Source organism: Pseudopipra pipra, chromosome 12 (genome assembly GCF_036250125.1).
Source record: "Pseudopipra pipra isolate bDixPip1 chromosome 12, bDixPip1.hap1, whole genome shotgun sequence".
NCBI lineage: Eukaryota > Metazoa > Chordata > Aves > Passeriformes > Pipridae > Pseudopipra > Pseudopipra pipra.
In genome coordinates, this window is record NC_087560.1 from 18,049,131 (window position 1) to 18,076,778 (window position 27,648).

A 27,648-nucleotide genomic window follows, 5' to 3' on the forward strand; every position below is an offset into this window, starting at 1 on the left:
CAACCCTAGTCTGTGATGCTGTTTGGTCAGGGAAGGGCTTGAAACACGTCAGCAGAACTAAACAGCTGCCCAATTCATTGCATGAGGCACTCCAAGTATGAAACCCCCTCAGCCCATCCCTAAAGCTCCATAAACACAACTCCAAGGGATCCCATCCTCATATTCAATGACCTTGTACCAAAATGCCAGGCTTTAAATCATCCAGACCTTACCCCAAAACCCTGTGGCCAAACAGAAAAGCACATCCAAACCTTCAGTCACAAACGAGCCTGGTGGGTTCTCAGTCTTCTTCCAAAGGCAAGGAGCCATTCCATCACAAAACCTATCCCTGAAACTCCTACAGTCCTTCCCTGGCAATCAGATGGGAGACACGGCCTGGAAAGGGGTTAAGAAAGACCTGTCTCACCTGTGGGCCAGTCACAGCAGTGATTTCAGATGGCCCCATTCTGCCACCTGAAGCTTATCTGCTGTTAAAAGGGTTTCAATCACAGGTGTCTCTCTGGCACATTCTTGAGCTCAACTGCATCTGTATTTCTGAAGTGAGAGCTTGACATGACTGATACTATAATGACATTCAACGATATAAAGGAGGTATTTTAATATTCACTGCATGTGCAAAGGTCTCTTACCACAGAGACATAGTTTTGTTAGCAGAACCTTTTACTGAGCTACGCTGGAATAAAACTCTGACTCCAGGAGCTGCAGTTCAAATTCAACATCTGACCTTATCACACTGAGTCTTGCATAACTCTCTTCATCTCTATCCACCTGAATCAAGCAGGACACGTGTTCTCATCTTCCAGGGGCCTGTGAAATTCTCAGTCACTATCACGTGTGGAGCTGAGCAGAGGGTTTCCATTAGCAAACTACAACAATTCTTCTTAAAAAATGACAAGAAGTCAGTTGTTTTGTTCAATAAAAACAGCCAGAAGAGCTCAGAACTCCTCCTACAGTCACTCTTCCATCTGGCTCCCACCAACTGGAAAAAAATACCTAACTGTGCTCAGCTAAACTCTGCAATTCAAGTCCTTCCTGTAAGAAAGGAGGACAGTAGCTGAACTGTGCAACAGGAATAAGAAGTATTCTGTTAAATGGCCATTCCCAGCATCCTTCAAATGACATCTTTTGACCACTTTAACCCTGCAGGGTCATAAAGCTGAAGGACAGAGGAAACTGGTACAGTCAAAAACCTGCCAAAACAAACTTTCCACATGCATGTGTACATTCAGGAGCACTGTGTGCCCAGATTCCTCCATGTACAGTGAATTGCTCCATTTGCCCATTTCATGGAGAAATGTGGAAGGGAGGAGCAGGCTGCAAAAGGAATAAATACACCACCATGACAGGAGAAAAACCAAGTCTTTGCTCAATGACAGCTCTGAATCCTGTTCCTGTCAGTGTTGTGACATTCTCTGCTCTGCTATCACATGACCTGTGGTCTAACAGGTGACCCAAACACCTCCAGCCAGGAGCTGGGACAACAGCAGTAAGTCTGAAGATTCCCCAGGGAATGCAAAACACAGAGGATCAAGAGGGGGAATGTGTTTCAGATGAGACATGCTTCTAAAATCACTAAGATACAGACTCTGCAGACAGAAGTTATTCTGCCTGTTAAAATATGAAGTACATTATCCATAGATGCCAGAGATCTGAGTTTCTGCAGGTTCAGAAACAGAATCTGAACAAGAAATGATTATAGAGACCACAGCACTATACTCAGACCTTCAGGGCTGTGACAGATTATTCCCACTGTCTCACTTATTTATTGAGCTGGACAATGGTACATCTTATTTCACAGACACAATGTGTCCCTTGCCTGGAGCTCAGGTGGATACCATGAAAATCCCAAAGGAGGAATATTGGCCACCTAAATAATCTACTTTTGCATACAAAAGAGGACATGGGGACCATCAGTTCGAGGTGGAGTTTCAAAAGGCAAGCATGCCTTGGTGCTTCAAATGAACCCAGCCAGATTGGAACCAGAGGGATTTCTTCAGAGCTTGACCCCAAAGAATCTGTTTCTAGTCCTAAAGCAGCTGCAGCTGCTGAAAATTCAGCTTCTGCTTTTTCTGGCGCGATTGCTTGTGCTGGACATGCTGCTGCTCCCATCTCCTCTACCACTGGTCCATCTGCACAGTCTGGGAGGGTCCAGGACACACACACACACACACACAGACACACAGACACAGACACACACACACACAGACACAGACACACACACACACAGACACAGACACACACACACACAGACACAGACACACACACAGACACACACACACACACACACTTCCAAAGCCAAGAGGAGAAAAATTCATTTCCCTGACACAGGAATCGGGTGCTGAGCCAGAACTCTTCCAAGCAATGCAGCATCCTCTGTGCAGCAGAAGCAGGATGGGTTAAGGATGACAAGACACAGCAAGAAGGAAGGAGAGCCTACAAGTCCACACTGCTGGCCTATCCAACAGGAAAAATGCTCCTCTTGTGCACAGAAATGTGCTCTCTGGCCTGAACTTTCTCACCAAAGCTGAATCTAGTTTTTAACCCGACCAAACCTGTACTTCTCCAGCCATTCTGAGTGCAAAACTCTGCAAATCTATTGAACAATTCCTCCTAAAATTTCTTTCTCCAGTTCTTCCTCGGATGCCTGAGTCCAGCTCATTTAGCCTGACATTATGCATTCAATTTTAAAAGCTGCACAGATGAAATGCTCTGCTCATTCCTTACACCCCACACTCAGAGCACATCAGAAGAGATTCTGTCTGCCTCACTTGTCAGGCAGGACAACTGGATGCCCAGATGAGTTTAACAAAAATGTTAGTTATTTATTTAGGCCCTGATCCAGTGAAGCACATGCTTAACTATAACCAGGATATGCAGCCCACTGACTTCAAAGGAACTATTCTCCCTGTCTAAACTGTTAAATATCTGTAAGTGCTTGGTGGACTACAGTGAATACAGAGAAGAAAGGAGGATTTGAGGGAACTGTCTGTGCAGGTGCATCCTTAGGGACTCTGCTGGCCTCATGCCCAGCTCACCAGCTATTTTACTGAACACTCACCACAATCCCATGGATAGTTTGCATTGGGAATGGTAACAAAATAGATTATTACAGTCAGGATGGCAGTTTATGCAAAAACATATATTTCTGCTTACATTGTTGGCAGAGAAAAAAGGTGAAAGAGGTAATATTGAACTGCAACACAGACATTTCCTGTCTCAAACTGGGGAAGAAGGGAGTAGGAAGTAGTGTTTTTCTAGCACAAGGAGCATCCATATTACACTATAATTTTGTGCTCACTTCAATTAATCAGAGATCACTTCTATAACAGTGAATTCTTCATTTACATCTTAAAGGATGCAAACAACTTAAAACACCATGGATTTGTTACTCAAAATTTATGGTAACTGTGAGGAACATTGTACTGTGAGGTTGAGCTCAGGTAGTTAGAGGAAAAAAGACTGTTGTCCCTCCGACATCCTTTTTCTCTCTTTATCTGATGTGTTTGATACATCAGTAAGTGGAGGAGCTCCAAGGTGCAAAGGATTTTGCTCAAGTATTTATACAAAGGTTATTTCACATCTGAAATAAATGCAGGAGTTTCCAATTACACAAACAAATCAGGACTGACACCCCCTCCTCCATCTCAGTTCTGACAGAGGAGGGGTGTTACAGTGGTTATCTCCTCAGGCAAAGAGAGAGGAAATTAATTCAGCTTATGGTATTCATCTTTCATTTTCTTTAGGAGATAACTCCCTCACCACCTTCCCCACTGCTGACACACTGTCTGCTCCTCTCAGACTGTTCAGTTGATTCATCCCTAATTGCACAAAGACCACTTGAGCTCAGCTGTGCTCTTAATCCCACACTTTTCTTCTAGGAAGAAGGGCTCATGCTCCAAAACCTCATCTATTTCTTCCACTTATATCAGGTGGTGTGAGAAAAAAAGCATCTCCTGTCTTGTCTGATCCTGACTGTGACATGTAGCAGTGACCACGACCCTGACAACACTTAGGTGTTGTTACCATACCTGGTTACAAAAACAGCAGCATCCACAGGAGGGGTGTCATCCCTTGCACCAGGAACCTGGTTGTTACCAAGGTATTTTGCTCCACCATATTCTTCATTCTGCCACTGACAGAAGCTCTCCAGAGATCTCTCTCCATGATGCCCAATAGACAACTTTGCCTTTTTGGGGGGAAAAAAAAGGTACAAGAGAACAATTATCAACCACAGTCTTTACATAAAGCATCAGATCTCTGATGAAAAATCACAGGCTCAAAGAATAGATGTGACAGAGTGAAAAGTGTGAAACCAGCTTCATCTGAGCAGGTGAACTCAGGACTGTGGACTTCACACTGACTTCTGCCAGTTGATCTACAGACCAAACTCCACCAGCTCAGCAGTCACAAGTTTCTAGCACAGCTCTACATTCAAAAGCCTCCTGAGTCTGGAATTTATACATTTGATACCAGAGCCATGTCATTTTTAATCTCTGTAAGAGTTAACTCCAGAGACTGGTTTACAACTATAAGCAAACAAAGACTTACCAGCGAGGATAAATAAAAGGATTGTAGTTTCTTTCACTCCCCCAGCCCCCTACACTTCCCACCTTTAGTGCTGCCTGGTGAAGTGTGACAGGTACCCTCACAATTTGTGATCCTGTGGCCAGACAGACCCCACTGCCCCCTCCCACCCTGCTCTGGGAGACACCACAGAACAACTGCAGCAGCAGGGCAAAAATGAGTTGGAACTCACAGGGCGGTTGTGGAGCAGGACGAGTTTGGTCACTCGAATGTTGACTTTAATTCCAAGGCTTTGATGCTGAAACATGTTGTACACCTGTCAAAATGCAAAGAAAACATCCACAGCATATCAGCAACGATACCTATAATAACTGAAGAAACTAATTGCGACTAAAGTTAGACATTTGTCCTGAAAAACTGACACAGAAAAACCCCAAATGAGTTGTGCTACTACATTCAGTGAAACAAAGAATTTTTAAGAGCTACAGTGTTACCAGCTCTAATAGTTCCACATACCACAGGGTAGCCACAACACTTGCAAAACCAGAGTAGGTTTGCTCCTACCTCCTTGCACTGGGCTTCCCCACCTGACCAATTGGTCACAGACTAACCTGAGCAAGATTCAGCATTCAAGGATAAAAAACATTAAAAATAAACAAAAAAATACACAAGGCCAGTTGCTGAAAAAAAAAAAAAGAACCTCAACTTTTAACTGGAATAGACAAGATAAAAAATAATGAAGAGGAGAAAAATATTCCAAAGGAACTCTATGAAACAAAGTCTCAGGAACATGGACATACGTTATGAAGCATCCAACCAACATGGACCTTCGGCATTTAAATATCAGAGATATCTCAATGCAAGATGAACTAATGGTGTGTTTTAGACTTCAGGAAATAGAATGGAAAAGCAATTTCCCTCTGTTATTTTCATATCTTATATGAGAGAATAGTAATAAGGCAGCACATGATGACACAAGCCTCAGGAAATACAAAAATAGCACCGGAAACTACCTTACTACTTTCTCCAGATTTTGCATTCCAGCTCAGATACTTCACCTCATTTTCAGAGGTTAGAATATAAGATTTCAATTGATGCCAGAATTTTACTCCCCCCATTTCTCCACGTACAAATGTTTTAACTAGACTACATAAAAAATGTGAGGGAGGGGTTTATTTTAAAAAGGTGTAAAATACCACATAAAAATCACTGGATGAATATTGCATTCGCTATTTAGTCAAAAAAATAAAATCAAGACCACTGAAGAGAGACTCTTGACAAATGGGAGGCAGGATTTGGCCCCAGGTAAGCTGTATTCCTTACTCATTTGGCTACAAATATCACAGAGGCCCAGCTAACTTCCTACAACGAACCCAAGACATGAACACATCTTGGATATTATGTTTTCAACGCTTGGTATTTTTCCTATTTGTGCAAATACTCAGGAATGTGCTCAATGTAAGAGTGTTCTTAAGCTCTTTAGTGTTTGGGGTTGGATTTAAAGCACACACGTAAATGTTTCCTACAATTTAGGCACAGACTGCAAGACAGAGGTACTCAGTGTTTGACCCACTGACCTTCAGTATGAGCACAATGAGCCATTTATCTTCCCTGGGGCTGGTGTACAAATGCACACAAGTGCTGGTACTATTTGCTTAGCTCGGGGGTATGTTGGTAGAGCAGCTCAGGCCTCTCACTACAGACCGGGGGGGGATAAACTTGACACTTGCAGGGAAGGGCTCTGACAGATGACCCCTGTGTAAATGGAGACCTGGACGTTCAGCTGGGAGGGTCAATGGGGCATCAGGTTGAAATCGCTCCTGTACCACTACAGAGCCTGACAAACATTTGCCTGGGATGGATGCCTTTGGTTTGCCCAACCTGCTCTAGCTCTGACCCTCCCAGAAAGTTTCCACTCACGAAATGAGGGTAAGTACAGCAAACGTTCTTATCACTAAGCCTAATGGTGCTTGTCTTCCCATCAGAGCAGACAAGCTGTCTGCCTCCAGACCTAGCATAGACCATCCAAACACCACTGATTTCAAAAGGTAGATTTCCATGGCAAAACCAGCTGCTGGAGAGTTTAGGATGTCATCTCGAAGGCTGTCAGCCCTTCTTCCTTTTCTGTTGTGCTCTCTGTCCCAAGGATAACTTTGACTGCACTTGTATTTGCATCCATCAGCGATCTCAGAAGAGCTCAACCTACCAAGCAGCAGCAACAAGTGGATACTAAACCAAAAGGACACCAGGCATGCAAAAGAGTCTTCACTTTGTTTGTTTATTCAAGCTCTGTTTGCTTATTTTCTTAAATGAAGCCCAAAGAAGCCCCAGATTGATGACAGTTTGTGTTGCCTAGACCGAACATTAACCTTTCCCTCCAGAGGGAGATCACTTAACAATTACCATCACAGGCAACACAAACTTGACTTGGTGAAAACTGAATTTGCCAACTAAAATAATTTGTATAAAGAGAAAGAAAGATGAATTAGAACAACTCACTGCATCCTATGGCTTTTCTGAGGCTCGACCTCCCTCCTCCATTCCTGACTCCTTCTCCCTCACCTGCAGCCATGCGGGGCACGTGGAATGGCGGCTGTGGTGGCTTCATAACAGCTCCTCTCTGCTGCTCCTTCCTCCTCCTACTTTGCAGTATAAATCCCCTCCATGGGCTGCAATTTCTGTCAGGAGAACCTGTTCCAGTGCAGGCTCCTCTCCTCAGGTCACAATATTCCTCAGGGAACAGCCACCTGCCCCACCACGGTTCCCCACACAGGCTGCAGGGCAACTCTGCTCCAGCACCTGGAGCTCCTCATCCTCCTGCTCTGACCTGGGTGCTCACACAGATTTTTCCTCACACTTTTCCCCTCACTTTTTTTCACTACATAGGGTTTTTTTGCCCTTTTTTCAGTATGTTTTCACGGCGGCACCACCGGCTCTCTTGAGGGGCAGTGAGGGCGGGAACTGGGTCTCCCCTCAGAGCAGCCCCTCAACCCCCCTGCCAGCCGAGCCCCATACACTGTCCTTTCCGATGGAAACCCACACTCAAATCACAGGTGGAAGGAACCCCAGTGAGAAAACAGGCTTTTAAATTACTTGATAAAAAAAATAAGAGCCTGATTCAGCACAGGTTGTTCACAGTCATTTTGGCGGGACACAGCCGGCGTAAAACCAGGCCGCGCCAGGTAGGCTGTGCCCAAAGGAAGCACTATCACAGAATCCAGCTGCCTTTAAAATAAAAGAACTCAAATACAAAAGTCTTTCCTGCTCAGAATTGGGATTCCATCATGGCAGCAACAACCTTCTTGCCTTACTCACCCAGCCAACAAGGAAACCATCACCCGCAGACTTGGCGTGTCCAAGCTGTTCAGACACCACGTCCCAAGTGTCCCTCATCACCCTGTGAGCTAACCATGCCAAGAGAGGTGGCTGGGATAACTGGTACCAGGGGATTAGGAATGGGATTTCCCACTGCAGATGTTCTCAAGATTTCCTGCTGCACGGACAACGTGCATTAACAGAGACACTGACTCACAGACACCTCCCTTCCCACTCCCAATACCATGGGCCACCCTTCCTCAAGCCTGCAATTGCATCACACCCTTGAGGCTGCTGTGACCACTTGCAGCAGGGGAAAAATAAAAATATTTGGGGTATTTTAGAAACTTCTAATAATATAAGGCAGCTGGGATCAGGAGTTCGGTTTCATGAAACCTGCTAACACAACTGCCATGGAACAAAATACAAAGGTTGCTGGTTTAGGACATCACCACAGTGGCAGAAAGCAGCTTGGCTGGAAGACAAATGGAGTTTCTTGATCACTAGGCTGAAGGGAAGGGATGGGAAAAGTGGCCAATGTGACTGAAGTGTTGTGGTTGCCCTGCTGCAGATTAACTTCTTGCTGTACTGACTTCTCTGTGAGGAGTCATCAAAAGTAGAGTGAGCTTTGAAAACAGAGAGAGAGATGGTAAAAATTATCCAAACAGACAGAAAAAAATGGAAGGCAAAGTGCAGAAAAACAAAAAAAAATAAAGCGAAAAAAAATAAAGCTGGTTTCTGACATCTCCCTCCTTCATCTGCACTTCTCTGACAGAGCTTTACTGAACAGAATGCTCTAGAGAAAAGAGGAGAGCTTGAAGCCTGGACCATCCTGCCCTGTTTGCATTCCTCCTGCTTTTTTTCCTCCTTACAACTTTGACGTGGATGGGGCAAAATAAATGCAGTTTTGCCATAAGCTGTCCAGGCCTGCCCCAGCACGCATAAAGCACAACCCAGACATAAGGAATTGGGCTGAGAGAGGAACTAAACTACAACATTTTAATTTTTTTATAATTCTCAAGAGCTTCCTCTGCAGGTGGACGGGGGGAGGGAGACGTGTGGGTTTCAGATGTTCTGGAGTTCAGAACAGCAACCCTGAGGGTAAATTGACTTTTTTCTTTTTCTTCCCTAAGCATTGCACTCAAGCAAGAGCCTTCCCATTGCCTTGGCTGCTGGACAAGGTTTGGACAGTAGGAGCATTAGTCAGGTTACTGAGGTTGTCTTTCACTTGTTTTGAAAAGTGCTATAGGATTTCTAACACCCACCTAAAGCCAAGCTTTCAAATTACTCCTTTAAACATTATGAAAAAGAACATATTCATGGCTCTTTATAAGATACAGTTGACATAACTCTTTCTCCTGGGGCTGCTGGAGCGAGAAATCTGTAGACAGTGATCAAACACTTATATCCTTTTCCCTTATGTCCCTGTTCCCATCATGAAAATTCCAGATCAGGGTAAGGGAGCTGATTATCAGTGGCAGCTCTGGAGCCTCAATGTGCCAGCCCCCAAGAGCACAGATATAAATCCATCAATGTGTGCATGATAAAAATGATTTTATCCGCTTCTTTAACATAAAAATACCCTCACAGGGGAAATCCAAAATGAAAAACAATCCATAGAGTGTAAAATCAGGCTTCAGAGAGTAAAACAGTATCACTGCTAAAGAACAACATAAGAATTTTCCCTCTTAATGACATCCAAAAGATCACTAACTTCAAGTTCCTGCTTGCTGCTGCAAAGAGCTTCCACACTAATCTCATGGCTTAGAAACAGCTGCAGGAGAACTAACACTCACTGCAGTAACTTACCCCTCCATGTTGGATTCTCTGAGAAAAAGGCAAGCTCAAAACCAAGCCACACTTGTAATTTATTCCAAAACCCCAAAAAATGCACTTAGGGCAGAAAAAAAACCCAACCCAACTCTTTTTTTTTTTTATGTTTTTAAACCCGTAGAAAGCAGCTGTTGAATTACTATGTTGTGGTCTTGGAAATTCAGACATCTCTGTCCCTAAATGCTCAGAGGGTCAGTCTGGGTGGGACTTGGTTTGCAAAGTCAGCTCTGCACAACTGTGAGGAGCCAACATTCACAAAGTTCAGGTACTGGCTGAAACCAGTCACTCCTCATTATTAAAAACACTCCAGCCATGGACAGAGCCTTCCAAAGGGTCTCATCCTCATCTATCATATGCTCCAGAATCATTTGAATCAGTTTTTTCCAGAAAGCTCAAAGCCTAAACCATGAAGATCAGCCAAGAAGAGGCCAGTGCAGTTTCTCTGTGAGGACACAGAATCTTTTTTCTTTCAGACGAGAAGAAGACACAAGAGGAAATAAAAGCATAAAACTCCTGCAAGAAAGAACATCCATCCAAACAGCTCCACATGGATGAAAAGCAATGAGAAATTATAGCTGCCAGATGTAGACTAACAGAATGGGTGAGCAAAATAAGCATGTTTTTAAGCATCTTTTACCACCAAGGCACTTGGTTTTGGAATTTACAGAAGTTCTAAACACTGGTGACTGCAGAAGGGCATGAACAGGAGATGCTCTCAAGCCAAAGGATGCACAGGTGAGACAAGAACTGGAATGTAAACACTGCAACACTGAAAAAGCTCAATAACAAGGGAGTTTAACTTCGAAAAATAAATCAGCAGCTCTATTTAAGTAGCTGGGTTTGAATTTCTATAGTTCTGCTAGTATCTCTCCTTGACAATGTCCTTACATTCCACATGCCCACAAACTCATTGCCTTGCTAAGGCTGCAGATGTCCATGGGGGCATTGGACAACAACTTTATCTCCTGTTTGGAAAATCGAGCTGAACCAAACACCTTGCCAGGAAACAAGAAAAGGTTTTTTTTTAGCAGTGGTGACTTAAAAAAAATCAACTCAAATCCCTGGAGCCATGCTTGTTCCTACTCACACATCACAGAGTACCCTGGAGGGAAATTCTTCCATGATCTTGGAAAAATCTGTCTTACAACTTCAAATATTAGTTCAGTAAATGGAAGAATTTGCACCTCTACAGTGACATTCACAAAAAAACAAGTACTTCTAATGTGAGTCTATTCTCTGTTCAGGGGCACGGTCAGAACTACAGAATACCATTAAAAACACAGCATTTGCTACATGAAGTACTACCTGTTATTTCTGGGTTCCAAAATGGGTTTGCTGTGCTTTTTACCTGTTATTCTAGAGGAGGGTGGTGGGTTTTTTCCCCCCTAAGATTCTCATTTAACAAGGGAGCGATAAACCCGTATTTTGTAATGCTGACTTTTTTTCCCCTTCAGAAATTCTTGTAACACAAATAGATATTAAATACTTTAAGGCAGATCACTTTATTTAAAATGTCCATAAATATAAAATGCATTAATAAGACCTCTTAATGCTTGTTTTGTGGTTTGACAGTAAACGTAATGGCTTACAGAGAGGAGTTAAGTTAATATACCCCTGACCAGTAATGTTCTATTTGCTTAAATACAAGCACCCAAGCCAAAATTAACATTCTGGTTTCTTTTAGAGGCAGCCTGCCATCCTGCAGTATAGCTGAATAAGCACTGCCTAGCATCATGGGGCAAATCCTGTCCCCCAGCTAACACAAAAGGCTGAGAGGGAGGCAGGGCAGGAAAAATCCCAACCAGTCAAGAGCTTGGCCAAGACCGACCTAAAGCACATAACTCACTCTCTGAAATAACGTTTTTCTGCACTATTCCTCAGCTTCTTTTGCTGGGATGAAGATCAGCTTTCATTATGCAAATGGAACATTAAAATCCCCTTGATTTTAACTTGTTTTACAGCCTCAGAATAAAGGATTTATGCAACAATGCCATCTATGTGTTTGCCTCTCCTTATTCCTCAGTATCTTCTGGTCTTGCCAATCACTCACAGCCAGTGTCCTCAGGGAAGCAGAGGCCTGAAAAATTATGTTCCTACGAGTGTGGGAATGTAGGTGACAAAGGAGAGAGACTCTTCCATTGCCCCTCTGAAGGCTGGAAAACTGAAACGTAAATTCCAATCTGAAGGCTAAAAAGGTGAAACATAAATTCAAATCCTATCAGACATGAGAAAAAACTCACATAAGTGAGACCCTGAGAGCAATGACTTAACAGTGGGAAGCATTTCAGCTGGACTTTGCACCCTGGGAGATGTCACATAACTGTGTTCCTCATCCAAGAGTCCTCTTCCATGTGCACTCTCTAATGTCCAATAAAGGGGTGAGCTCACACTACAGCATCAGAACCAAGCTTAAAAGTCCATCAGCTAAATCCATTGGAAACTAAGCTTCAATATTTGTGTAATAAATGGGTTTAGAGAACCCAACCCATCTATCAGCACCTCTCCACACATGTGTGTTCACACCTGGCGAGATGATGTTGCTGAGATGTTCTGCAGCACCTCAGCCTGGACAGACAGCAGGACTCACAGCCACCTTTTAAGGCTTGGTCTACCAGTGTACTCATCCCTAACAATCTTCCTCTTTATCTTTGTGTAGATAAAGCTACACAACACAGAGATTCCCAATGGTTATGCTGAAATCACTGCCCTATTGGCATAAAGATCATCACAGATGACTAGACACGTCTGAAAAGCTCTCCCAGCCATAATGGCATGTCCCTGTGGAGCACAGTGGCAGATTTTTAGCATTTCCCTGATGAATTAGTGCAGAACAGAGTTTAGGAGGACCCTTGAATTGCCACTGCAAACAAAAAGCTTCCATCACCCCTCCCAAGGTCCCAAGCACTCAACACAAGAAAGAAATTCAGCCTTGGCATGTTACATGTGAATATGCATTTCTGTTAGTTCAAAAAGTGACTTGAGAAGCAAATTTGTTCAGAGCTGAACTTATGTTCTGCCTGCTCACTGCCAACCTGATATAACAGTATAAAGTTGGAAGACTGTGGCTTTGAGAAGAATAAGGCTCTTGTGCCTCCAGCAAACACATCCTTAAACACAAGAGAGTGGGTAAGGAGACCCTGAAATGATGGTGACATCCATGGATTTGTTGCAAGGAGACATTTCCTACAAACCAAATAACTGCAGAGCCACAATGAAGCCCCATTAAGTGACCATTGTCACAGCACGGTGGAAGGCAAATAAAAGGGAGAGGAAGGGACACAGCAAAGCAGCTTGTGAATGGAAAAGACTAGTTAAACAAACTCCCTGCTTAATCAGCAAAGCAGTTCACTGCAGGAGAGCTCCCTCACACCAGTGCTTGATAAAGCAATACAAGACCTCTTAAAAAGCTGTTGTTCCAGAGCTGGTTTCTGCTGAGCATCCATCACTCAGCTCTTCACTGGGAAGCAGGACCAGGCAATTACTGTTAAGAACTGTTATTTTTTCCCAAGCCAATTTGCTGCTCATGAACAACAACAGAGACACAGGGAGGAGAATGAGCTGTTCCTGGATATTACAATAGCATGGGCAGAGGAATAGGAGCTTCCTCCAAGACTTCCTTGTGCAAATGCCTCTGGAAGGACCCCTGCCGTCTCTGAGCAGAGTTTTCCATGTCCACATCCCATTTAGCCATTATCTCTTTACAGGCACTGCCAACAGCTGAGTGAGCATTCACTGAGGGAGGCTTTGTGTTCCCTTATCAGCTGAAGCAGAAGGCTTCACTACAAGGACAGCTAACAAATTAACACCCCCACTCCACAGGAGCCTGCAATTTCCAAGCATTCTCCTCACTCCTGACAGATTCCCTGCAGAATTTCTAGAATGCTTCTAAAGCCCAACTCCATCAACTACTCATAGGTATGATCAGCACCACTTCATGTAGCCCCAGAGGTTGCATGGGATCAGCTGGCAGTTTGATGATAAGTTTTCCAACTGAAGCCACCATTTTCATTATATAAAAATGAGAGATAAAAAGTGTTCTGGACATAAAGCCAGGTTTTCTGCTGGAAATCAATATGACTGCTGGCTTCAGTAACACTTGGACTGTCTGTGACACTGATCCACAGAGAAATCTCTCTCATGAAACAGGTATGCCATGGAAATCTTTAGGAACCCAAGAAACATCTTGTCAGGTACCACCATCTATCCACTCCTGGTCACTCTCTTCCAAGGCAAACCACAGCAGTACCAGAAACCTGGTAGAAAACACCACTACTGAACAATTATTTTCTAACTGAAAACTTGCAATTCCAGTTTAAAAAAAGGTTTTTTACTGTGATGCCCTTCGGCAAATACAAGGAATCGCACAAATGGAGAAGAGGAGGCACATAACACACAAAAACCTTGCTCGCACCTCAAGGTCAGAACAGTTCCCCATTTCTGCTGTCAAGTAAAGCAGCTTGAACCAACCCTGGATACGACCTGCTTGCTCTTGCTGGTTCTTTTGAGAGTAAAGTGCCCACTTACCATATTCATGACTGTGAGGATGAACCTCTGGGCAGCCTCTGCACCGTGGTATTGGACCATGTCAGCATCTGCCACCACCAGAGTCTCCACCGTGTACTCGTTCGTGAGGCGAATCGCATTCCTTCTCTCCCTCCAGTCACTGGTTGATTTCATTTTCTTCTGTCTCTTCTTTTCTAAAAGTCAAAATACTCCTTAAGGCTGGCAGATCATAATAAAACATTTATACCCCTTTCAACAAACATTCTCGTGTTCAGACTGCAAGAACACTTTAATTAAAGTGCTCTTTGCTGGTCAAAAGGAGCAACCAAGAGGTTCCATTGCAAGCCCCTCTGCACGTCTGTGTGCAGTGTGTGAGACCACCAGATGACATGCAAATAAGGAAAAGGATGGGAAAAGAGAAGTTCAAAAAAGCCAGAGTTTAACTGTAATTCAAACCAAGAAGCCATGCTCTTGCAAAAAATGTGAAAAACTGCTTGTGAAAGGAGTAACATTCCACTATAACGGAGCAAGTACTAATTAAGGAAAAGTCTGTTGAAGACAACTTTAGGATAGGAAACCATGCTTTGGGATGCAATGTACACCCTAGACCCTGCAGCTTCTCCACAGCCAGGGAAGTTGTAAGATATTCCTGGAGTCAGTATTTCCATCCACTGCATTTTTACTTGCTACCAGCACTACTAGAGCAGAGTAACAGAACATAAGATAGTCTCACAGTTTTTAAATTAAGTGGGATTGTTTTGGAACACAGGTTATTGGCCAACTGCAGAAGTCTCTGGCTGAGACTCAGGAGTGCAGAAGGTCAGGTCAGATAAGACCTTCTCAAGCTCTCTGTGCTCATTTATTGCTGTTGGCCTGAGCAGCAGCACCAGCAGCTGCAGTCACGGCCACCTACGAGTAGAGCTCACGACCCAATTTGTTGGGGTGTGTGACCCAAAACCAGGGGACTCCCTACACCAGCTGAGTTATGAACTTCAGTCACAAGAACCCGTGACAAGGACTCAATTTAAGGACTAGAAATCGAAGCAGGGATCAGCCACCATTAACACAAAAATTAAACCACAGAAGTTAAACCTCCCTTCCTCCAAACTGAGGGACTGATGGATTAGTAGTTTGTCTTCTAAGCTGAAAGGTGAAATGTGTTTCACAGCTCAGAGGCAGATGTGCAAAGCAGCTGAGGCATGAACAAAGGAGAAATTAAGTTCAGATATGAAACTGAACCCGCTCACTTTGTTGCAGTCACAAAAAATGTGTTGGTGTTTTCAGTTGAAAAATGAAAGAAAAGCAAATGAAGTCATGAAAACAAATTTATTTTTGCAATAAGAAAAATCTGCCAAGATTCACTGAAACTATCTCTGCTTACTGCTCAGCCTGTGATATATGATGGGTAAGATGCTCACACTGGTACTAACACTGATTCTTTTTCTTATGGAAAAGGGAACACACAAGTCCTGAAACAGCATAAACACAACAGTCAGTGCAAAAGTGACACGGGATGGACCATAATGGATGATCAGACACCTCTTATGTCACACAGCACGTGCTGCTCATTTCCCAGAGCAGAGAGTCACTTTTTAATTTTCTCTAGACTTAACCTGAGGCCCTCTCTGAGCCAAGCCCCACTCTGCAGCAGGCAGAGCTGAGTTAGCACTCACTCATCCTGATCTTCCACCACCTGTTCACCAGCTCCCTGACAGAACTCAGCTTTAATTTCCCTTCTTTCCCAGGTGATCAGTTTTCCCTGAGTGACCCTCCTGAGCTCAGGGTGATAAACCCCATCAGCTGGAAGCCCCCTAAACCCCTGCCCTCACTCATTCATACATTTTCTGTCTTGTCAGGGTGCACATTTGCACGTGTCCATCCCACCTCCCTCTCCCGAGTTGTCTCCCAGCCATCCAGCACAGCTCTGCACGTGCTTTTCTGCCCAAGGCATTGACTGTCAACACTTGGTACATATTTTAAACCGAGAAAACAACCGTGAAATTTGATTTGATTTTTTTTCTTAACAGAGTTTGGAAATATCCCCCTGGGTCTAAAGAGACAGACAGGAGCCTATGGACAAGCAAAAAAAAAAAAAAAAGAAAACATGGGGTGATCATAAATAATGGAAGCTACGTGCCAGCACCAAGTTTCACGGCCTTTTTACACAGAGATCACAGGACAGCTACAGAAAAATGCACAATCATGACAAAACTGCCCCAGAGCAGGGGATTTCTATGCTTCTAAGTGCTTCAGAAAGGCAATAAAATAAAAAAGACTGACTATGTGAGAAAGCAGGAAAGCTGAAGGCACCTTTTATTTGCCAACTATGACACAGAGAGGACTTCACCAAACTTTTATTGAAAAGCTCCTGTGTTTGTGTTTATTCACTTCACTCCTTTCATCACCCATCCCTCCCTCTGCACAGCTGCACATCTTTACCTACAGGTCTGCAAGGTTGTTTTTTAAATACCAGGGGAGAAAGCAGAGAAAAAGGAATAGAAGGTAAATTACTCCAGTAAAAACATTGACCTTTTGGGTTTTGCTGCTAGAAATTAGAACCTTCCTGGAAAGAGCAGCACCTCCCCATCAAATTCTTATTTTGGTAATTCCCCAGGAAATGTAAAGCTTACAGCTGGTGTAAACCCCCTACCTACAGAGAAGTTGCTCTTATGGGGGGGGCTAAGCCTAGACTCAACTAAGTCTGGGCTTGGCACTGAATGAGCTGTGTAAAAAGGCTTAAGTGGAAGAAAAAATGGGAGTACTCTGTGTTTTCACTTAAAAATCTCCTTTTTGGTGGAATAGAAGACACTTGTGTCAGAGGAGGAGCCCATTATGCTTGACTGTAGCTTGCCCTCCGGGGAGAAGAGGTCATGCCATGGTCATTTGCCATGGGATTGCTGGCATGGTTCCTCCTCCAGAGGTAGATGAAGGAATTGGCACAGCTTTGCCAATCCAACTCAGCACCTCCTTGCAGAAGGCAGCTGCACAAAACTCTGCAAGGTGTGACTTCTGGAGAGCAGCAGCCTGAAGGGACTCCTGGCAGGCTGCTGGGTAGTCTTGGTTCACTCAAAGCCCCTGGCCCCCGTTGCTCCATGAGTTCTGCTTGAAGCTGTGGACTGGCAGCTTTCCAGGGAGCAGAGGGGATTAGAGGCTGTGTGTGGAAAACCAGCACCCCACAGGCTGCAGGGGCACAGCCAGAGCGACCTGACAGAGAGAATGTGGGCTCTCACTCTGACCCTCACCCTCAACTGTCCCAGTGTAAGCTCACCTGCACCTCAACCAGGCAACAAGGGCTCCAGGGAGCCCACAGAGAGCTCAGGTGGTCACTGAGGTACTTCCAGGACAGGGAAAGCACAGCAACACCAACTACTTGAACAGAGGAGTGAGTGTGTGTCCCTTTCTTTTCCCTTTTCCTCTTTAATTTGTAGCTCCTCCATAGGGTAACTTTGCTAACTTTTCTTTATCCTTTCTGCCCTTGCTGAGGGCCACTTGCACAGTGGTCTCTCTTTGCACCTTCCTGCCCACCACACATGCCAACAGTTTTCCAGCATAATCAAGCACACGGAGAAAACAAGCCATTTGCATGGATGAACCCTCACAAGGAAAGAAAATACACACATCCCACACCACAGACATTTGGTGAAGAGGAGAAAAAGATCCAAAACCAACAGTAAAAATCCTCATTAAATGCATCTGCAGCTCATACCTGAGGTGAGTCGACTTTATGGAGGTATCCAAAAAAACCCCATCTCTAGAGCCTCACTTCAGAAACAAGTCAGCACAGAGAAGTCTCACTCCTGCCCTGCCAGATTTATGGACCGTGGGCAGAGAATCCCTCCATGAGTACATGAAACCCCAAACTAAAATAAACATCGGCCATTAAAACAGGGATTAAATGCTTGGTGGATTCTTCACTTGAACAAACTGATGTTACAAATTTTGTGGTGCAGATGTTAAGTGTTAGTGTGAAGGCATAAGAGGCCATAAACCACGGGCAGGAGCCTGTCAGAGGAGTTTACATTGTGGGGAGCACACAGAATCAAAGTGAGCACTATTTTAGGAGTCAGGTGTTCCCTGCTTAAGAGGTCAGAGAATTTCACATGAAATATGAGCTGAAACAGTCAATCTCCAGCACAGCACGTCTATGCTGCAGGTGACTGGGCACAAGGGACATGACTCTTTTGCCAGTCACCTTGACAGTGTGTTACACAGCCCACCTGCCCAAAAATTCCACAAAATTCAGGCCTGGTGGGTGAAGAGAGAAGGGCAATACACCTCCAGATCCTCAGTGTAAAATGGCTGTAACATTGCAAAGTTCATTTGCTGGCTTTTATTTACAGGTTCTTACCTAACCTTGGCTCATCACCTGCAAAGCAACACGATCACATCACGTTCTGCAGCCCAGCAGCCTTGAAATCTTCCTCAGAATGGAAAGAACCATAGTCCCTACTGTGATCAGGAGCACAACAGAGCTCTTCTGAGGCCTCTGTAGAAAACTCCTTATGTTTAGTGCTTTTTATGGCAACTCAACAGATGTACAATTCCAAAGCAACCGCCCCAAATGACCTTTTCCTATTACACACCAAAAGCACTGTCTAGCACTGTCTGGCTTTTGGCAGATTCTTGCTGTAACTGCAGAGTCCTTTCCTGTTCCTCCTACCTCCCTTCCAACAGTATTTCCCAGACTCATCTGAAAAGCAACCTCTTCTCCTACAGCCTTTCCACTTTTTTTCCCTCCCTAATCTTTCCCTTCGTAATTTCAGCTGCCTCATTCTAGTTAAACCCACTGACAGCTCCTGGATGCAGTTCAACAAAAGCCACAAATAAAAGTAAAATTGCAGAGTCCTTTCTGCAAGATTTCTCTCTAGAAGCTCTTTTCTGCTGCTGCCTTAAAAATCTTCTCCAGTTCTTCCTCCGTAGCCCTTTGCTGAGTTCCCTCTTCCCATGACCCCTTTAACATCTCTATACACCCCTGATGGAGGGCTAAGCTCTGTTTGATTGTATATTGTTACTTCAGCAGCATAAAAAGCAGGAGAGAAGTGGAGCAAACAGCTAAAATTAGTTCTCCCCAAGCCCCAGGAGTTTCTACAGAAACTTTCCCTGGTACTCACATCAGGCAGGTTTTATTAGTTTCACCTAAAAGTAAAAATCATCACCTCTCCAAAGGAAAACGAAGCAGATCCTGCACACAAACCAAGCCTAGAAATTAAAGAAAGGAAGTTCTTGGGGTATATGCTTACTGCTTAACCTAAAACCATATGTCAAGTTTGCTGAATTATCAGAGGGACAGGATGCCACAAAATTTCCCTGGTACCAGTAGTAGGATAGAAACACCTCTCACAAGGCCATCAATGCCAGACATGGAAACATGGAGCCCCCTTTCCCTCTGCCAGGATGCAGTACAAGAATTGTCCCTGTGCCCTGGCCTATTATACCTCCACCAAAAGCCTGGAATTTCAGGTTTACCACAGCCAGCTGGTGCCAAAGGGGCAGCCTGAAGTTCAGGAATTACAAATGGCTGCTCACTGAAACCACAGCTGATCACAGACTGAGAGGGATGACCTCTCATTTTTAATGCCCTGTCCTACAAAACTGCACCTCCAATTTCCCTCTGACTGCAATGGCAGACAAAATCAGGCCTCAACTGCTAGGAGAAATTATTCCACAGCAGAATGAGCCATTACTCCCCTAATTCACCTTCCAAAAATGGTTTTGTTTGGCTTTGGGTTTTTTTTTGTTTGTGGGTTTGTGTTTTTTTTTCCCAAACAGTCACTTTCATAACAAATCACAAGTTCATGACTATTTCTCTGGCACAGCAGCAAACAAGAATTTGAGACAGAAGTCATGAACTCTGCTGCATCTCAAAACACCACAGAGATTTTACTGCAAGGTTTGTTATCCAAGTTAGTCTGTGGCTTGGACACATCACTTAAAACCTTATTCTTCTGCAAAACACGCTCAGTCATCAAAACAACACATCTGTCTTCAATGGCAGGTCTGTGGGACAGCACAGGATAAGCACCATGATCTCTATCTCCTCACTGGTTCAGTTTGTCACCAGGATTTCAAAGATTCCTGGTGACAAAGATGCTCCAGGTCCTGAACTATGAGCACTCCTCTCCTATTAAAAGGATACTTTCCTTGTTGGAGAAACAAGGACTCCCTCGTGGCAGATAAATAAGACAAATTTTTGCAGGCTCAGAGAGCAGGGCTTGAGCTGGGGATAATGGTAATATGGAAGAAACAAAGACAGCTAAAAGGTGAGCAATATAGCTTAGTCTCCTTGGAGTCACCTGCCTGCATTTCCAGCCAGAATGACCACTGAAATATCCATGAATATCCCGAGCTCTTCACTGCCCTCCAGGTTGGATTTCACTGGATTCCAATGGAAACCAACACTAAGGTTTACTGGGAACCAAGCAAATGAGCTGTACAGCTGCTCTGGGAGGGAAAGAAACCCACTGACTGTGTGTATTTACACATCCTCTTCCTGTGTCTCTTTGCACCTTGACAGTAGAGGAAGAAGAACCTGGAGCCCCTCCTGCTCCACATTATCCACAGTGTCCTCACTGAGGGCTCCACCCAGAACAAATCCAGACCAGCAATAAACCCTCACTTGCCATATGTGATGGAAAAGGACACTTCTGACTTCAGACTGCCCCAAAAGGCTGCTGGTTATCAGCCATAAGGAAACAATCACAGGCTCACAGGGAAAAACCAGACTCCACATTTGGAACTCCAGGGAAGGACCTGGAAAAACCAAGGGATTTATCCACTCAAGTGAGACACACTCCTATGGGTAAAGAGCTGAATTTCTGACACAGGGAATCCTTCTGTGCTTGCAAACACTTAATCACATTACATCTTCTGGAGAGCCCATTGTTGAAATCCTGCTTTAATTCTTCAACAGCTGCTTCCTAATATGGACTAATACAGGTTGCATTACATCTCTATTTTTAGTGCACGTGTTTTTGGCCATAACAACTGGTATTTCAGGCCAAGTCAAACCTGCAGAGAAAACACAGCTAAGAGACAATGATTAAGGATGGGGAAATGCAACATGTGTTTAGGATTTATACCTGTTCAGGGAAAGCCTTCCCTACATTTGATACCTGCACACCAGCACTTATTTAAATTATTACCAGCTTTGATAAATTGTTAAAAACAGGTTGAAAAGCGACTATACACAGAAGCAATGCATTAGTTTGTGAATTAAAAAACTGATCTTCCTGTTGTTTCACTGAATGTGCAGCACCTTTGCATGAAAGGAAAACTGGTTCATTTAAACTGACATAAGGGTTTAAAGCAAACCCACATTTAAGAGTAATTTATGAGGTCTGTATCATAAACATGAAATAACAACCTTCCCTCCAAAGACAAGCTGCTCTCTCTCATGCTCCTGGACTGTATTTTATATCAAATCCCTTCTATGTAAGGAGACTTTAATACATCACCGGAGACCTTTGGAAAAGTTATAACAGAACTTACTTTTCCCAAAGAAACAGAAAGTTTTATGACACAGTTAGAGGAGATTCCTGTGCTTTCACAAGATGGTTTGACTCTGTCTTTAACATTGGTATTTTCTCAAAATCAAGAAAAAAATGAAATTTTTTTCCCCATCTTTGATGGCACAGAAAATAGGCAAAATATGTGTCCAAATCTCAGTCAACAGTTAAATTACTGTTGCTCCATGATAATTAACATAGCTATATCTATTTATTGCAGCTGAGGTTCTGGTGGATATTGTCACATATTTTAACAACAGTTTTAGTGTATATGATACAAGATCACAGAGAGACAGGGCAGTGAAAGAAGCCCCAATCTCAGGGGGTTTCTACCCCCATTCTGAGCTACAGGGGGTTGGGCACTGCAAAAAATTACAAATGATGCATTAGAAGAGATCCTTCTGTCCTGCCTGGCTCATCTGTAAAGAAAATCTTACTCATATGTACCAAAACCTACAAACACAACTCCCTGTGGCTCTGCTCTCCCCACAGAGAGACCCCTTCTCAGGGACCTTTGACAGGAAAGTTGTCAAATTTGGTCTTAAAATCAGGGCAGGGTGTGATGGCAGGTTTGCACCCCAGATGCAGCCCAGTGTCTAGAGATGAGAAGTGTCTCACATCACTGGTGTGAAGCTATTTCCCATGTTCCTCACGTCTCCAAGCTTCAGAGCAAGTGAAACCCAACCTTTCCTTCCTTCCCCCTCGCTGCCTGCGCACCTGGAAACCTTTTAATGGGTTTTCTGTTTGCCTCACAGGGGCTCATGTTCATGGCTGGGAAGAAATGTGCATTGTGACTTGAACTCCTTCTCTTGCTGGATGACAGGTGATAAAAATAATACACATATCATATGACTGACAATAGCACCTGGCCCGTGGTGATGGGATCCCTCCTCTGCCGCTGGAGCCCTTTGGAATTTAAACAAAGGAATTAAAACATCGGCCCTGGGATTTATTTTTTTTTTTTAACCCATTAGTGGACACTTTCAGACTCAAATCTCAAGGATCCAGTCATGCAAAACCTTAAGTACTTTCCCATTCCTGACTACAGCCAGATTAATCCTCTTACACAGATTATTCCAGGAGAAATTTGGCTCCCACAAAGTCCTTCTGCAGCTCTAAAAATAATTCTGAGTGCTGTAGGACATGTTACGCCACTTAGACTGAAGGAGTTGTTTTAGAGATTTCAACCACCACTTATCAAACCTTGCCCTGCCCCAGGGAACTGCTCAGCTCAGCTTCCAGGGAAAACACCACATTTCTGGGTGGAACACAAGCTCAGTAGCACTTCTTGATCAAGGTAATTTTGCTTTCTTAAAGTGTTTTCCTCCTCCTCCTCCTCCTCCAAATGTTCACACAAGTCATTACATCACCAACCATCTTTGTTTTACTAATAATTAAGGTCATACATCACGGGAAATTTGCCATTGAGCAATTTAGCCCTGTTAAAATTTTTATGACATGATCACTAATTAACATCAAAAATTCAGCATCTGATTCTTTGTATTTCATCTGACTCCCAAATAACCCCAGATTATGCCAGTTACCACTGAATTACAAGATTTTAAGAAGAAAATATGAACTGAGGTGATTCTTGCATGTTCAGAAAACAGAAGAACAGCAGCAAAGGACTGGAAAATGCCCAACCATGGCAGTTCTGTGCCTTAGAAAAATACTCAGTTTATACTGTATTTACACAGACATGTATTTTATTACGTTGTTCCACAGCATAGGATTTGTATCTAAAATGTCCAGCATAGGAATATTCCCCATGTATTTACAACCTCCATCCTTTCCTGCCAAGCTTTAGCCTGGCTGAGCCAAATTACAAGTGGAAAACAACCTGTGGTGCAAATCTGATCAGTCCCTCACTCAGCCCATGTTGGTGAGTGCCACAGCAAAGAGACCTTTTCCCAGGAGAAACCCTGGAAGCACCCCCTAGGTCGTCACTTCCACACAATTTCATTAGGAATGGGCCTTTTGTCTGTCAGACAGGATTAATTTTTTTTGTTTCTAAACTCCTTGTGCACGAAAGTTAATCCAAACCAGACAGGAGTCAATTAGGTCGTTAACGTGCTAAGCCTATTAACGGCCATGACTTACATTTCTCTCCAGCAACAATGGAAAACATTCAGGGTCTGCCTTTAAGTGGCAGAGCCCCTGAGCAATTGCATTATTTTATGCCAGGGCTCCTCGGGGCAGGGGCTGTTTGCAGGAGCAGCACAGCCCGTGGTGCACGACAGGGGCTTTGCTCCCTTTTTAGCACAGCCAACGGCACCCAAGGGGTAGGAATTCTGTTCCCAACTGGTTTGCAAACTGCTGTGTGATCCAGGGCAGGGCAGGGAATGACACAGTCCCAGATTTTGCTCACCTAGTGCTGGGGGAGGGACTAAAGCTGTCCTGGTCTCACCCAAGGGTCAGAAGCCCCTGCTCTCCCCAGATCCAAGTCCTTGCTTAGCCCCTCAACTAGCCTCAGGTTGGAAAAAATCCATCACAGAACAAGATGAATAGCCTTAAATAAATTTTATATCAGACTATCAACCTCCCTCTGCCCCAGAACTCCAACACACACTCAGCCCATGTGGCCTTTCCATGACCTGAGATGTGGCTGTAGTGTTTGCATGTATGAACACGTGTGTACATGTGTGCACGTGTGCCCTCAGCCCAAAAAACATGAAGGACTTCAGCAACTTTCCTTGCAACAGGAAATCCCAGTTCCATGGATCAGGAACCTGACAGATACGTAATTAATTCTGCTGACACAGATTTAGGTGCAGTCACACCATGCCAGACCAAATGCCTACCCAGCCCATGCCATGAGGTCCCCCAGGCTCTGATGGTCACCTCTGGCATCACCTGAGGAGGACATTCCCTTTGGACAAAGCAGGAAAGAGCAGTGGGTCCTCAGAATCCTTCAGGAAGCACTAGGTGCTACTGGAAATACTTTTTTGCAGTGTCTCCTTTTAGTATCTTTGTACTCACTCAACTCCTCTTCCCCTTTGTGATTTTCTATAATTTATTACCCAATGTCTCCCCAGTTTCCTTCCTTTAGTCCTTCTTCCCAGGGAGGGAATTTCAGCTCTGCCAAGGACAGGCAGCACTCTGCCCCTACACAGAAGGTCAAAAGGTTCAATGGCAAAAGGATGAGGGTGATTTCCTGCCCTCATTTTGGTTCAATTCAGCTTTTACCTAAAGTCTGTCTTATTTTACAGTGTAAGAATTCTGCAATGCATTTTCTATGACCACAGAGCTGCAGCACCTATGGAACTTGGCTGGGAAATCAGAGTGGTGCTGAATTCTGGGGTTTTCTCTAAAAAGAGACAAAGGGGATCTGTAACTCTAACCAGAACCAAGATGTCATACTCAGAGAATAAAGAGAGAAGATTGGCTTAGTCTGAACCCCTGAGAAAGATAAACCTGCTGAACTATTAAGAGCTCAACTCCACACAGGAGAAAATTAAAGTCCTGGCTACGGGATTTGCCAACAGCAGTGCCAGGCGGGACACAACTTATGAGCAAGGACAGGCCTGGTTAAACACAAGAACTGGGATACAAAACCTTAGAGATACAGGCAGGGATGTTCTCTTGAGCCACTTTGAGCTCACCTGCTACAACCCTGCAGTGCTCGTCGGGAACGTGTGGCCTCCCGGGATGGCCGGAATTCGTGGATCGTCTCCGCCGGATGAAATGTTCCTTCCCACTGAACGAGGTCTCAGATGAATTCACGGGCTGTATCAGCATGTGCTCTGCTCCAAGCTGGATGTAGCCAACCTGTGCACAGAGGAGAGCAGAAATGCCCATCAGTTTGGTATCCAAACCTTGTCTATCAACTCACTCTGAGCCCAGACCGTTCCACTGCAATCGCTATTTACACTGGGAGGAAATTATTATGGTTGTTTTCAGTCTGTACAATACAGATTAAAGAACTTCATCATATTCATTTTTGATATCACTGAGTATTTAGAAACAGTGTGCACTGTACATGTACAAAGGGGGTGAGGTCTTATCAAACACCTTTGCCATCTCTTCTCCCTTTCCCTCCAGGTACAGCCCCACTCCAGCTGGAAGCACAAACACATGTGCCTTACGAGATGCTCAGCTCACATGAGGACAAATAAAAAAAATCCCTTCAAAATCACCTTTCCCATTGCCAGGATTGCACTGTTATCAAATGGCATTTACTGCCTTAGTGGAGCACAGAGGTGAGACTGCAAACAGGAGACCACCTCCCTGTGTCTCTCTGGCAGACAACACTAAGGGAGCTGATGTCGAAGGGAGGACCTGCAAAGCCACACACAGTCTTTGGGGACCAAATACCTCTTCTTGGCTACATTATGGGCCACATGATAAGCACTGCTCTCCCTGCCAGCCATGGGTTGGGGTTCAGAGGTCAAGTCAGGAATGGACTGTTTCCTCCATCCCTGAAATAAGTAACATAAGGAAGGCAAAGACCTTCTCTCAATAACTCCATAAGCTCCAGGTCAGAGCACTAAATCCCTGCCTTCCTTGCACCAAGTCCAGGCTTTACACCAGGGCTGGCAAGAGCACCTTTGGAAGCCAGTTCTGCCCCAAGACAGCCGTCCTCTGCTCCCAACCCAGAGCTTTTAAGGTCCTTTTATGCTTTTTCCACTCCTTTTCTGGCACAAAAAGAAGACAGTGAAAGCGAAGGTATCACCTTAAAACTTAACAAAGCCTCCAGGTTTAGTAATCAACACTGAGGTTATGACACACTGCACACAACAAGGAGCTCTGACTTCCTTTTCATTGCACTAATCCAGTGATTATTTATATTGCAGTTAAAAGCCTCAAAGTGCATCTCTCCCATGCGAGAATACCACAGGTCTGATCCAACTTCTGCTAACAAGAGGCCTCATGGGCCTGCCAGGAGGTGCCTGTGGTGCACCTGAGAGGCAAAGGTGCCCACCAAGAGGTCCCAACACCAATCCTAGACACAGAAAAAGAAACCAGACTCCTCTGGTCCCCTCTCCCCACGTCCTGTGCCAGCCAGGCAACTGTCCAAAGAAACGCTCTGCACGTACATGCGAACGCTGTGTGTTCAACAGCTGAGTGTACTAACATGATTTATAATATACATTACATTCAGACTGGATATCGTACATTTCCACCCCTCCCTGCCAAATCCAGTCCTCACGTACACCCAGGAAATCCCTTTGGCCCAGTATTTCCAGCAGGAGGAATTCCTGCCAACAGGAATGAGAGCTCCCCCTCTTCTGACAGCCACAATAACTGAGTGAATTCAGGGGAAACCAGGATGGCTCAGAGAGGGTCACTGATTTCAAAAGTGCACTCGGAAAAAGAATAAAGCAATAAAAGTTGGTGTCTCCCTTTGCCACAGCTGCAAAGCACAGCAGCAACTCTTAGTCCCTTGTGTCTAAACAGACAAGAGACACCTCTTTTGGGGTCTTTCAAGAGAGACTTTGCCCTTGAGGCAAGGTCACTGCTTAGAGTATAAAATGCCCTGACACCTCCCAGAAGGGCTCCTGTTTACACAGAAAAAACTGACATTATTCCTTGGCCCTACGAACTGCACACCAGTTTACAAGCCCCACTCTGCCGTGGGGTGTCCAAAGGGCTGCCTTTTCATTTCAGTTACAAGCTGGGCTTCGTCAGAATTGGTTCAGAGACAGCAAAAGCTCCAGTGACTTGTTCTTCCAGCCTCCCTTACGATGCTCTCCATGACTTCCCCTCCTTGTTCCAATCCTCCAGCTGGGAGGTAGCCCCAGCCCCCTTTTTTAATATAGGTTTTAATTATTTAGAAGAAGGGTTGTAAATCTGGTGCCATGGTACTAAAAGCCACACCAGAGCTCCTGAAAGACTGCCAACCATTTCAGCTGGTGCCAAAAATATGTAAGAAGAAGTCAGTTCCATCACCACCCGACATTATCCCAACTTTCTGGCATCAAGCGTGAAAATAATTTAAACCATTGGAAAGGACTTATGTTTCACATTT

General features: G+C 44.3%; 1 protein-coding gene across 1 annotated transcript in view; it reads right to left on the reverse strand.

Annotated features, from left to right (window-relative positions):
* Window positions 1-27,648, reverse strand: part of ADAMTS17 (ADAM metallopeptidase with thrombospondin type 1 motif 17) — a 164,207-nt gene that overhangs the window by 128,950 nt on the left and 7,609 nt on the right. The window contains exons 3-6 of the mRNA XM_064669150.1: window positions 25,283-25,448; window positions 14,197-14,369; window positions 4,757-4,840; window positions 4,029-4,186 (exon numbers count right to left, since the gene is read on the reverse strand). Coding sequence (XP_064525220.1) covers window positions 4,029-4,186; window positions 4,757-4,840; window positions 14,197-14,369; window positions 25,283-25,448 — 581 coding nt within the window. The remainder of the gene's footprint in view (window positions 1-4,028; window positions 4,187-4,756; window positions 4,841-14,196; window positions 14,370-25,282; window positions 25,449-27,648) is intronic.